This window comes from Condylura cristata, unplaced genomic scaffold (assembly GCF_000260355.1).
Source record: "Condylura cristata isolate star-nosed mole 26May11 unplaced genomic scaffold, ConCri1.0 scaffold00011, whole genome shotgun sequence".
In the NCBI taxonomy this organism is placed as follows: Eukaryota; Metazoa; Chordata; class Mammalia; order Eulipotyphla; family Talpidae; genus Condylura; species Condylura cristata.
The window spans coordinates 15,916,580-15,928,692 of NW_004567112.1; the positions used below are offsets into that span (position 1 = coordinate 15,916,580).

Sequence of the window (12,113 nt, forward strand, 5' to 3'; positions counted from 1 at the left end):
CTAGTCAGGCAATTCTAAGAGGAAACAGATTCAAATGGGTTGTGATCTGTCCCCTGTCACACAACAGTAAATGACAGTGCTGGATATAATGTCTAGGAGCTGTTAGTATAAAGACTAGATCCACCTCCATCTAGTTGGAGGAAAAGAAGGGAAAAGTATTTATTGACTCATAATGAAATCTCAGTGGTAATGGTTTCAGGCTTAGCTGGATCTAGGAGACCAAATTGTGTGTGTGTTTCTGTAGTTCTCAACTTTGTTTTCTTCACTGTCAGCTTCATTCTGAGGCAGGCTTTCCCCAATAGTACATAGAGACATGCAAAGATAATTCCTAGCCCCTCTCTGGTCATTCCAAATTGATCCTCTTTACTCAATTGGGTCACATGCCTGTGCGGTGTTTGTGGAGTGTGGGGTGAGGTGAGCCCCAGGGAAATCACACAGACTGAGAAAGAAGTGAGGATTGTTTCTCAAAAGAAAATTAGGGTGTTGTAACAAACATGCTGGCTGGCAGAACCCACAGATGCCTGCCATGGTACCACTAAGCCAGAGGTGGTGTCTGGGCAAGGAGCTGAAGGAAAGATTTGTGGGAGCCCAAACTGAGGGCATGGAGTCAGGACCGTCTGGGAGCTGTGTGTAAGGGATGTGGCAGCAGGCTGAGGTCCACAGCGGGACAGGGGTGTATCTGGAGCCTGCAAGCGGGGAGGCGACTGACTGTGAGGCGCTGACTGCTGAGTGACATGCAGGGTATGAGGGTGTGGGGGCGTTTTCTCTGTTCTGCTGGCTGATGTGGCTCCAGGAGACAAATTTCCTATATCAGTTAGAGGGAAAAAAAAGATTTGCAAGTATCTAGAGAAGACCCCGTCCCCCAGGGTGACATGTATGTTTGAGTGACAAGACACAAGAAATGCCTGGGGGGAGAGGGGGAGGAAAGAGGAAGAATTAGTCTCCCTCAGTCTTCTCCACAGCTCTGCATAAACCCCAAGAGAGTCCCCATGGGGTGTAGACCAACAGGTGTACCATGGACACAGTGCTGTAATGGGGTGCCTCAAACCACCATGTTTGCTGACAGATTGATAAAGACAGATGCTCCTGAATAAAAAGCCTTGAGCACGGAAGGGCAGGGAGAACATAATCCATGAACCCACTCCTCCTTCACTATGAAAAACCAGCCAAAAACAAGCAGTCCCGCCTTCATCTTCATCTGTTTGATGTCAGAATTGCTGAAACCAACCCCAGGAGACAGACGACCCCAGTTGGTCCATGAGCTCAGTCTGATAAAGCGAGCAGTCCCCTCTAGGGTGTGTTAGGCACCCTAAGTAGACACCACTTTGAAACAACCTCACAGCCACCTGCTTTGATGCCTAAGATTAAAGAACCAGAATTTGGTTTCTTTGAGGCTTTGGTTGAGCTATATACACGTCTCCCTAGAGAACAGCACAGTGAGTCTCATTATTCATCCACACCTGAGTATAACAAACATTAGCTTTGCAGTTGACAACAGGGCCTGGCTAGAGCAGAGACTATAATGGAAGGAGACAGGATGGGGGAAGGGGATGAATGGAGACAGTCAGAGCCAGCCTTTCTGGCCCCCAAGTCTTCCTGCGAGCTGCTCCTGCCCCTGATGTCTAGCTCTTGCCTAGCTACGGCTTCCAGCCCTTACCTGGGCTAGCCCTGGCCATATAGAGCCAGAGGACTGGCAGGCAGGCCCTTGCGGCATCTTTCTCATGCTGTCCTGGAGCTAACGTGCCACTGACTGCTGCTTTCAGGAGGGCAGGCCCCCGCTCACCTGCCTTCAGCCTCTGAAGCAGCAGAGAAGACACCTTGATAGCCTTGGGTCTGGCTCAGATAACACCTGCCACCTGCCCCCTGCTTCCCACCGGCAATACCTGCTGTGTGCCCATCACACGGGAGACCTTCACAATAGCCGCTGTATGTGTGTCCTCCTCACACACACCTAAGTGCTCGCCACAGCTCTCAAGGCTGTAGAGAATCCGAGCCCAAGGAACTCTCTGGATTCACTGCCTTCTCTTTCTCCCTCACCATCTAAGCTCAAACCCTGGCTTGAAACCCCAACTCATTAGTGACTTTAGACAAGTCCTAAATCTTCCTGCACCACCACCTCCTCCTGAGCAAAACAGAGCTAATGAAAGGACCAGTCACTGCAAGGTCATTATGCAGACTAGGCGAGAGAACCCAAAGAAAAGCTCTTAGCATCTGCTTGGCACTTAGCTGTAAGCACTTAGCTGTTATTAGTACTTGTCTCATTCTTCCTCTGTGCCTCTTGGTTCTACCCTGAGACCTAACCCCCCCCCCCCCACCCCCACCACCAGAAATAAATCATCCAGCCTCTACAGCCTCCAGATGAGACCACAGAGGCCCCAGGAGAGGAGGGACCTGCTCAAAGTCCACAGCCAGCCCCTGGCCCAGGCAGGACTTGAACCCAGAATGCCTATGGAGGCTCCTCTTGGTCACACATTCCAGTCAGCCCAGAATGGCCTGGAGAGGCAGGAAGGGGGGTGACAGCTTTCTTCTTTATGTGCAGGAATGAGTTAAGTCCCCAGGTCTGTTTCATGCCTGAGTGTAATCTTCCTTATGGTACTTATCAGATTTCTGGGGCAGCCTCTGCTCGGCTTTGAAGCCTCTGGCAGCAGCCTCACCTCACTGTAAACGGACTGAATTACATTTACAAGAGCCCTTTAATGCCCTGTGGTCTCGGCTTCCTTAATGGGGATTTTCCTCCTCCTCCTTTTTTTCTCTCTGCCTTTTAATATGATCACTAGTTTGGCTTTCAGAGTGCGGTTTGGATTCCTAACAGAGAAGTCAAGAGCGTAGAATCCCTTCCAGAACTTCCTCCCCTCGTCCCCCCGCTGTTGTGATTCCAGCAAATCAACTGAGAAAATGGCTTGTGCAGAACCCTCCTGACTGCACCTGAGCAGACCCTGGGCCTGTGCGGGGGCCAGGAGGTGTCCACCGGAGACATGCGGCCCGCCTCCCAGAGGGCAGGCTCCAGGAGTAAGGGGGTCACGTGCCAGCATGGGTGAGGGGCTCCCCCTTCTCCCCCTCTACTAGTTACCTGCCCCCTCCTCCAAACCTTCTGCATCTAAGGGGGACCCATCTTGTTCCTTAACTGTTTCTTTGCTACCTTTGTCCCTGCCACTAGATCAGGCTACAGGTACCAGTTGACTCTTGAACAACACAGGCATTAGGGGTGCTGATCTCCCTCACTGTCAAAAATCTGTGTCGGGTGAATTGGTAATGGGAAGTCCATGGGGACTACAACTGAGATGGAAAAAGGTACAAAATGATGTAAAAATAAACTATTATAATAAAAAAAACTCTGTGTGTGACACCTGAATCCCCCCAAACGTAACCACTAATACCCTGTTTTGACTGGAAGCAAGCCATACTTATAATATAAATGGTTGATTGACATGTATTTTGTATGGTGTAGGTATTATCTACTGTATTCATACAAGGAGACAAACTAGAGAAAAGAAAATGCATAAGGCAAACACTTTGATGTATTTATTTTTTATAAGGCTACATATAACCCGTGTTGCTCAAGGGCCGACTGGATCTCTGTGTCGGGGTACCGGACTCAGTTACCCACTTGGCCAGCCCTGAGTGGGGGCTTGAGAGGGGGAGCCCCTTGGGCCCCCCACCTCCTCCTTTTTCTTTCAACAAGATGAGGAAGGGTGAGAGTGCTGTTTTTAGAGCATGGACAAGTCATGTTTTACCCCCTTTTGAAAGGAATGCCTGGCAGAGCCATTTTTGTGGGCCTGGTCCGGCCCATGGCCTTGACTCTACTCAGACAAATCTGTCAGGCTTCTGCAAGATACTGTTTGACCGCTGGGCTCACTGGCCTGGAAGACCTCCAGCTCCTGACGGTAACTGGCTCAGGTAAAAAGCTCTGAAACCCAACCGGGGCTGCCTACCACTGTGTCAGGGCTGAGAGCGGGTCTCCTCACACCCTGCACTTATTTTTACTGCCTCCCTGGGCTCCTGCAGCATCGAGCCATAAAGCGGCAGGCAACCAAAAAAGGTTAGGAGACAAAGAGACCAGAAATGCCAAATCTGTGACATCTTCCCCCAAGGAAAAGCAGCCTTCTCCAATGTCTTAATAAATTACGTTTTATCTCCTTTCAAAGGAGCGTGTGGCTGGGCCTATTTATCTCCATGACATTGTCCGGTCTGCACAGCGTCGTCCCTCACAGGGAGATGGCCTCTCTGCCTGGCTTCAGAGAGAAGGGGAAGGAGGGGAGCTGGAGGGGCGTCTAGAGAGGAAAGTGAGTGGGCCATGGCGCCTGTGTGGCATGAGCCTTCTGCAAAGCCTGGCCCAGGGGAGGGTGGACGCCGAGGGGAGGGATGAGCACCAGACCAGGGCCTCTGGATTTTGCCAAATGTGGTGAGATGAGACACAAGTGGGAAGCAAGTCACAGGATGAGTTAGACATTCCACTGTGATGCAGCAGTGACTAGTGCCCGTGGTGACAGGGGAGCCAGCACTGGGGCCCCAGGCCCCCAGCCATTTATCAGCCTGCCAGAGGCTGCTCCAGAGGACAACTCTTTCAGCCTTGCACACTTGACCAAAGTCAATGTTCTTGGAAGCTCAGTGACAAGCTGGGTATCAGTGAGTGAATCCCCCGACTGCTTGCCCTTGGTTGGGGTACCTCTGTGTCTGCCTTGTATCTGGAATTCCCCAATAGAACAGAGCTCCCGTGCCTCTCAGCGATGAAGTAACTTGATAATCCTTCCTTCCTTCCCCTGCCTTTCTTCTCCACCCATGTGCGGGTGTCTCCTGGATAGCCTCCCAGATAAACACTTTCCCTCAACCCCTAGTCTCTGGGTCCACTTCTGAGGGAAGCTACCGAAACCCAGGCAGTGCCCTTTCTTAGGACTTCACTTGACCTTGACAGATGATTAAATGGATTCACATATTTTATATAGTTGTTGACCTTCAATGGGAATTATCTTATTTAGGACATCTTGAATGCAAGTGAATGAAAAGCCGTCTCCAAGTAGTTTAAATAAGAAATAATTGTGTTGTATTATACAAGGGAGAAGTGCCAGGTAGACCCGGGGCTCGAGAAGGTTCGTATTCAGCTATTCAAGTGCTATCACGGGCACCTGCCCTTCCCATCTCTTGGTTCTGTTTTTCAGTCACTCAAGAAACATTCTTTAAGCACCTCCTGTGCCAGGCACAGAGCTTTCTCTCTGATTTTCTTCTTAGGTTATAAGAAAATGGCCTCTGGGGAATCCCAGATTTTCATCCTGCTCAGCAACTGTGGGAAAAAGGGCATAGGCGGGGTTCTCAGAGCCAGCCCTCATGGCCATATCAGGCCGCTGCCCAACTCTGAGCCAATTACCTTGACCCTGGTGGGCCAGACATGGTCAGATGTCCACCCTTGTTGCCAGGGTAATGATTAGCCCCTTTTGAGCCACATGGACCAGGAATGGAGGGAGGAACTTCTCTTAAGGGAAGCTGGGCGGGCTTAGACAACAGATGCTGTTATAGCTACGAGTTGAGCACTTTATCAAGTGCTGGCCTCCCTGGCCCTGAGGTGAGTCAGGTGGGCCCTGGTGTAACAGGACCCACAATAGCTATAATATACACAGAGGACATGAAGAGTGTCTTCAAGTGGACCAAGTATGGAGATGCTTTGGGAACAGGGAGATTATTCCTGGCTCAGCCATTCAAGGAAGGCCTTAGGGAAAGGGGACATTAACCTGGACATTGCTGGCCAATGCACACAGAAAAGTCAACTGTATAGGCTTTGAGTGTCAGACCAATGTGTTCAGATTCTAAACTTAACTGACTTTAACAGGACTATGCATTGATTCACTTGCTATAATAGAATTTGGCTAGCTTAAAGGGTCTGCTGGGAGGTACTGGAGCTGGCATTTCCGCCTATAGGAGTGATGTACCAACTCAGATGCAAAGTCACCTGTATGCTGAGGTACCAGGAGACCAGGGAATAACCAGACTGGGCACCTCTCGGCACTGGCCTGTGCCTGCCCTGCAGAAAGCCACCCACCTAAGCTAAGGATAGGAATTCCTGCCTGACTGGCGGGAAGGAATGCTGATTTCTCAAGGAGGGATGGGCCTGAAAACAAAACACAGCATGTGGGTTGGGCCTTGCTTTGTCTTTATTTTTGAGGTCACTGGGAGCCACACCCACATCAGGACATCGATCTGCCATTAGGCCCCGACAAGGAGACTGGCCAAGATGGCAGTCTCCAGGGCTCCTCTGCCCAAGCGGTCCAGGACCCTCAGCCTTGGGAACCTCCTGTGCCCTGGGAGAGGTGACCACTCCTCTCTTGTCTCCTTGAAATGAGCAGGGGTCAGCTAAGTGCAGAGAAGCCAGGGGAGAGGAGTGAGAGGGTGGCGGTCCCTCCGCAGCGTCACCTACTGTCACCAGCCTCACAAGCGTCTCTCTTCCAGGCAAGATCCTCTTCCGGAGAAGCCACATCCGGGACGTAGCTGTGAAGAGGCTGAAGCCCATCGATGAGTACTGTCGGGTAAGGGTGAATCTGGGGCGGGTCTGTCCGTCAGTGATGTGAGGCTGCCTGTACAAAACCTCCCACTCTACGTTTAGTCGTGTTTGCTAAATGCTATTTACAATCACTTCCACTGAGGGCTAAGTGAAAGGGCCTCCTGCAGAAGAGATTCTGTATGTGGCATTTTGCTGACAAAAGAACTTTCTTTGAGCTCCTTTTGCAATGTTGTCAGAATCAGTTTCTAGCTCGGCAGCATAGAAAATGCATATTTGTATGTTCTTGTAAGTCTCACTAGTCAGATGTTCACATACACATCTTTAGAGATGCAGGTTCGTGTGCCTCCACCCGAGTACACCTCACACACATGCACACACATAACACACATGGCCCCATAGGCACAGCCTGTACACATGCACAAATGTACACACCATATGCCCGTATACATGCACACACGTACACACACCCACATGCCCATACACACACCCACACGCATACACATATGTACACACCCACATGCCTGTACACATGCACACACATGCACGCACATAACACACCCACACACCCATACACATGCTCACACTCCCATCCACATGCACACATGCACACACCCACACGCCTGTACACATTCACACATACAGCCATACACATGCACACACATAACCCACACGCCCATACACACACCTACACACCTGTACACATGCATGCACGTACACACCCACACACCCATACACATGTATGCACATAGCACACACTCACACACCCATACACACACCTACACACCCATACACATGCACACATGTACATATGCACACACATAACGCACACTCACATGCCCGTACAATCACACAGTACACACACACTCATGGTCACACACGCACACACCCACCTGCACATTAAAACAGTCAATGCCAAATTTCAGACAGAAAGGGACGTGGTGCGGTGAGGCACAGCCCATTGGCCTTCCTGCTCTGATCAGCGCCTCAAGCGCCTGCTTCCAGCCTGAGAAACTCCCCCTTCAGAGTCTTGGCTCAAGGCTCTGAGGCTCACTAGTTTCACGCACTTGGGCAGTGACGTGGCTTCCCGGTGCCTCATTCTCATATCTGTGGGTCAGAGAAGAATGGCCTCTGCCGACAGGGGCCGTGGGGGTGCTGAGCTGACACGCCGGGCCACAGCGCACATGTCTGTACAGGGGATGCTTCTGGTAGAGCTGGCTTTGTTATTCCTGTTCCAAGGAGGAGACAATTTCATGTGTTCACTGGGTACTGCTGCTTTAATGGAGGTGGACTCTCCTCTAAACTAAATCTGCTATGAAGTCTGGCTTGAATCTCGAGGAGTCAAGTATGGGATGTTTTGTTTTGAGTGCTGGTATTATGAGCGAGAGGATTGGGGGCGAATCCCAGTGGCCTGCCTACTGTGGCCTCGAGAAGTGGCTTTACCTCCCTGGGCTCCCGATTCACCTGTGAAAGAGAGCTAAAGACAGCTACCTCACAGGGTTCGTGAGAGCATGGAGAGGGAGCATGCATATCAGTGTTTGCAAAGGCTCTGACCCTGGAGGGTTCCTGTAGGCACGCTCATCAACCCAAGGTTGCATTTGTGACTTTTTCTGCCTTCACTGAAAAGAATGCCCCAGTGAATTCCCTTAAGCTAGAAACTCCCTTTTTTCAGATCAAGATTCATTTTTCCCTTTAAAAGGCATTTACCTTTTTGAGCTCGATGGATGGCTACAGCCTGAGCTTTTTATTTCTCTTTATTCCGCCTAGGAAGTTAAATAAATGGGCAGAGCTAATGGAGGAGGGGTGCAGGGCAGAGGCGACCTGTTCCACGAGGATTTATGGCCCCCATCAGCCTCAGCCCCCCACGCTGGGGAGCCGGAGGCGTCTGCAGTTGGACACTCCTGAATTGTCTGGAAGAGGAAACCGATAACATCTCCTGAGATCAGGCTTTGAACAAGACTCCTGAAATGGGATTAGATGCGGGGAGTTCTGGGCCCCTGTGGTGGCCGGGGAGCCCTTTTAAGTGGGGTCTGCAGGAGTAGGACTCCTGACCTGACTAGTGCTGACGAGAGCGACTCAGAGCCAGCAGCGAGGAGCAACGTCACGGGTCTACCTCTCAGCCAGCCGTCTCGCGGGCTGTAATTTAGCCTGAGAATGGCAAGGGTGACCTTTCAATCTGCTGAACCAGAAGACAGGGATCTGTGGCCTCATTGTCTGAGACCTTGGCATGAACTTGGATTGGTGTGTGGGTAAGCCCAGCAACAGTCCATAGCCGCTGCCTGCCAGCACAGCGCTTCACCGCTCGCCACCAGGCAGTTCCCTTTGTGGGCATCAGGATCCAGCGTCTCACTCGGGGTCCCTGTCCCCCGCAGCCAGCTTCACAGTCAGTGACACATGCCATCACGCAGTGACAACCTTACCTCGCCTATACCTGTCCTTGGACATACTGCTTCAAACCCCTGGGGGCCTTATCCACCGTACCCTGCATAGGGAACTCTGCTTTCTGGTCATCTTCTTCCTTGCCTCTCGCAGTGTGAACTCTGAGTCTGGGATTTGCTGGGGATTCAAGTGCACCCTAAATTGTGCGGCTGGCTCTGCAGTGTCACATGTGCGAAGTCTGACCGTGCAGTCTGAGCACCCGAGACTTCAGGCTTCTGGCCCTCACTGGCCAGCTGGTGTCTCTGCCTAATGGTAGTTTCACAGCCCAAATCTCAGGGTGTTTTTTGTTTTTTGTTTTCAAACATCTATGAAGCAGATTAGACGAGCGTCACGGAAAATTCATCCAGCGTCAGCCAGGCGATTGTTTTATGTGGCACTTGAGGGCTGGGTGTCTTTCAAAAAGAGTTTCAAAGGCATTTCTTTAAGTCCATAAATTAATTTAACGGCAGCATGGTTGTGCGGTTAATGTTTAATGGTTCTGCGGCCTCAACAAGGTGAAGACTTTCCTCTCACCAACAAGTGTGAGCTGTGTGTACTGAGGGCTTGGACGATTTTCTAGGTAGCTCTCTTCACCCGTTTCTGAGAGTCACATGCATGTTTAAAGCATTTATCCAAGGGATAAGGGAGAGTGTTTGAGAATGATCAGGGTGCTTGTTGCCATATTAATGATATTTATGCAATTCCACCACGAACTTGCTTTTGAGATCAATGACCCTCTTTGTCAGAGGGGGTGTTCTGTCGTCAGACTGGGGGAGAAACTCCAAGCCCAGTGAGGGGCTCAGTCCTGGCAGGGGAAAGCTCTCCCAGCCAACCCGCTGCCTTTCCCAGGCTGCTTATTTTATCCAGCTTACCACATTACAGAACAGGCTTTTACTTGCTGGTGGTCCTTAGTGTCTACTATTCTCCCTCCCTGTTGGAAATTTTCCACCTTAATAAAGAGAAACATTCATGTTGTCACCTAAACAGATCCCTTCAAGAAGCACCTACACTTTCCGGCACACTTTGTCCTCCATGTGGGGAGAGTAACTTTATGCGGTAGCCCCATTCTGAGGGTGGGCCTTGGCCAGGAGTGTTGGTGGAGGAATGGACAAAGAGCCAAGACCAGTCTTCAGGTGTGACAGCGAGTGCTCTGGCACTCAGCTGGTACATTCTCTCCATCTCCTCTGGACCCAGGAAGAGGCATTTCTGACCTGGAATAAAGCTGATTGCGCCCTGTTTCTCCTTAGGGGAGGAGCCCCATTGTCCACGAGAACCTCTGGGCATCTCCAGCAGGCCCTCTGTCCCACAGGCCAGTTTTCCTGAAATGCAGACGTTCCCGGCTTGCCAGACTCAGGCTTCTGGCCCAGAGCCCGTCGGCGCTGGTCCCTCTCGAAAGGGACACACTCAGCTCCCAAGATGCCCCTTCCAGAAGGCTCCCAGTTGCCTGGGCAAAGCTGGTCACCCCAGCAATTCCACTGCCCAGAAACTCCATCCTCCAGGCTGCACTCTTCTCCACAGGGAGGTGATCTCTGGTGTCCCTCTTCCCCAGACTAAGGGCTCCTTGAAGGCCCTGTCTGTTGTCTTCATGTCTTCACTAACAAGCAGGAAGCCTGGCCCCTCGTGGGTGTCCAGCAGTATCTGATAACAAGATCGTAAGCAGAAGAAACCTCTGGGAAAGGGAGGAGGGAATTGTGGGGTGGGGCAACACATCCCCTAGGCCCCAAAGTACTGGGATCCTTAGTGAAATGACTTAAATGGCAACTGCAAATGAGACACTCTGCATTTCAAAAGCTTAGATCCTTCAAAAAGAGAGCTCATCTGTTTGAAATAATCTGATTTACAGAAGTCTGGTAAGTCCTCAACTTGCCAAAGGTCACCTAGGAGGGACAGGCCTGGCAGGTTAAAGGCCGCTCCCGGTGTGGGGCTGGGGATGTGGGTGATGGGGCCAGTCTAGCCCCCACCCCACCCAGAGCTGGGGGCTTTCCCCTTAGAGGTTCTCAATGATGAGAAAACGCCTCTGCTGAAAGGAGAGCTCTAGAGCCCACGTAATGAACAAGACCCCTCAGTGCTTTTGTCAAACGCAGGGCTTGCCTTTTTTGCCCTGTGACAGACATCACCGGAGCACGGAGCTCCACGTGGAGGTCGCCTTGAAGCAGTGAGTCTCAGCACAGTCAGTAGGGTGTCCCCTCCCCTACCACTCCCACGCAAGTGCCACCCTGTCAGGCGGGGGTCTCAGGGCCTGCCACACTCTCCCTGCTGTATATCTGCACCAACTGAAATGATGACATAGTGTTAAGGGGTGGCTCTCATCACTGGCTCCCAGAAAATGGTCTTGAGGGGCCAGGAACTGGAGCCTTTAGGGCAATTGAAGACTGGGGAAGTGGGGTGGGGAGGGGGTGCTGAAGGCGGGTCTTGCATGGTTCTCCAGCACCTCCTTACTGAGGCACCCACTGGCCCCTGGGCCCTGGGGCCCTTCCTTGTCTCTCTTCTCTGGATCTGCTGTCAGCCAGCTCAGTGTCCTGCAAGCTCTAAGCCAGGGCAGGGGCCCTCCTGGTGCTGAGGGCCATGAGGTCATGCTCTTTCCAGGCCTTCTTCCACTTGAGACCCTCAGGATTCCCCCACACCCCGTGAGCCGAGTCCTATCAGAAAGGCGGATCAGACACAGTCCTGGAGCCACTGGCTGCAGGAGCTAGAAGCAGCTTCAGAGTGGCCGTTTCCAGCTTTGCCCACCACTCTCTTGTACTGTCCATAGCTGTTTGGGAAACCATCTCCACTGTCAGATGCTGTGGGTGGTGTCGGGGGCGACACAGGAAAGGATCGCTTAACCTCTCTGTCTTTCAGTCTCTTCTGTGAAGTTGGAATCACTGTCATGCCCATTGCTCAGCGTGATGACTGAGTCAGGCCCAGGATGTCACTATTATTCGTAAGCGCTGGCCTGAGCAAAAGTTCTCTGGGGTCTCTTTCCTGCAAGGCTCTCAAGGCCTTGCCTGTGCTGATGACCAGGGTGAGCGCCAATCTCAGACGGGGACCTTTGAGGCAGGTTGCATGAGTGCTCACAGAACTAATCCTGCCTCGTCGTCAAACAGGTGCTCCCGTGACTGTAGGCTGAGGTCCCAGACCATTTTAGTCTACTTTATCCCAACACATGACAACCAGAGAGGTGAGGTGAGCTGCCCATGGTCGCCAGCAGGTAGATCAGGCAGAACTG

General features: G+C 51.7%; 1 protein-coding gene across 2 annotated transcripts in view; it reads left to right on the forward strand.

Moving 5' to 3' along the window:
• Window positions 1–12,113, forward strand: part of SH3PXD2A (SH3 and PX domains 2A) — a 193,514-nt gene that overhangs the window by 90,371 nt on the left and 91,030 nt on the right. For both annotated transcript variants that reach the window (XM_012723673.1, XM_012723674.1), the window contains exon 4: window positions 6,439–6,515. In XM_012723673.1, coding sequence (XP_012579127.1) covers window positions 6,439–6,515 — 77 coding nt within the window. The remainder of the gene's footprint in view (window positions 1–6,438; window positions 6,516–12,113) is intronic.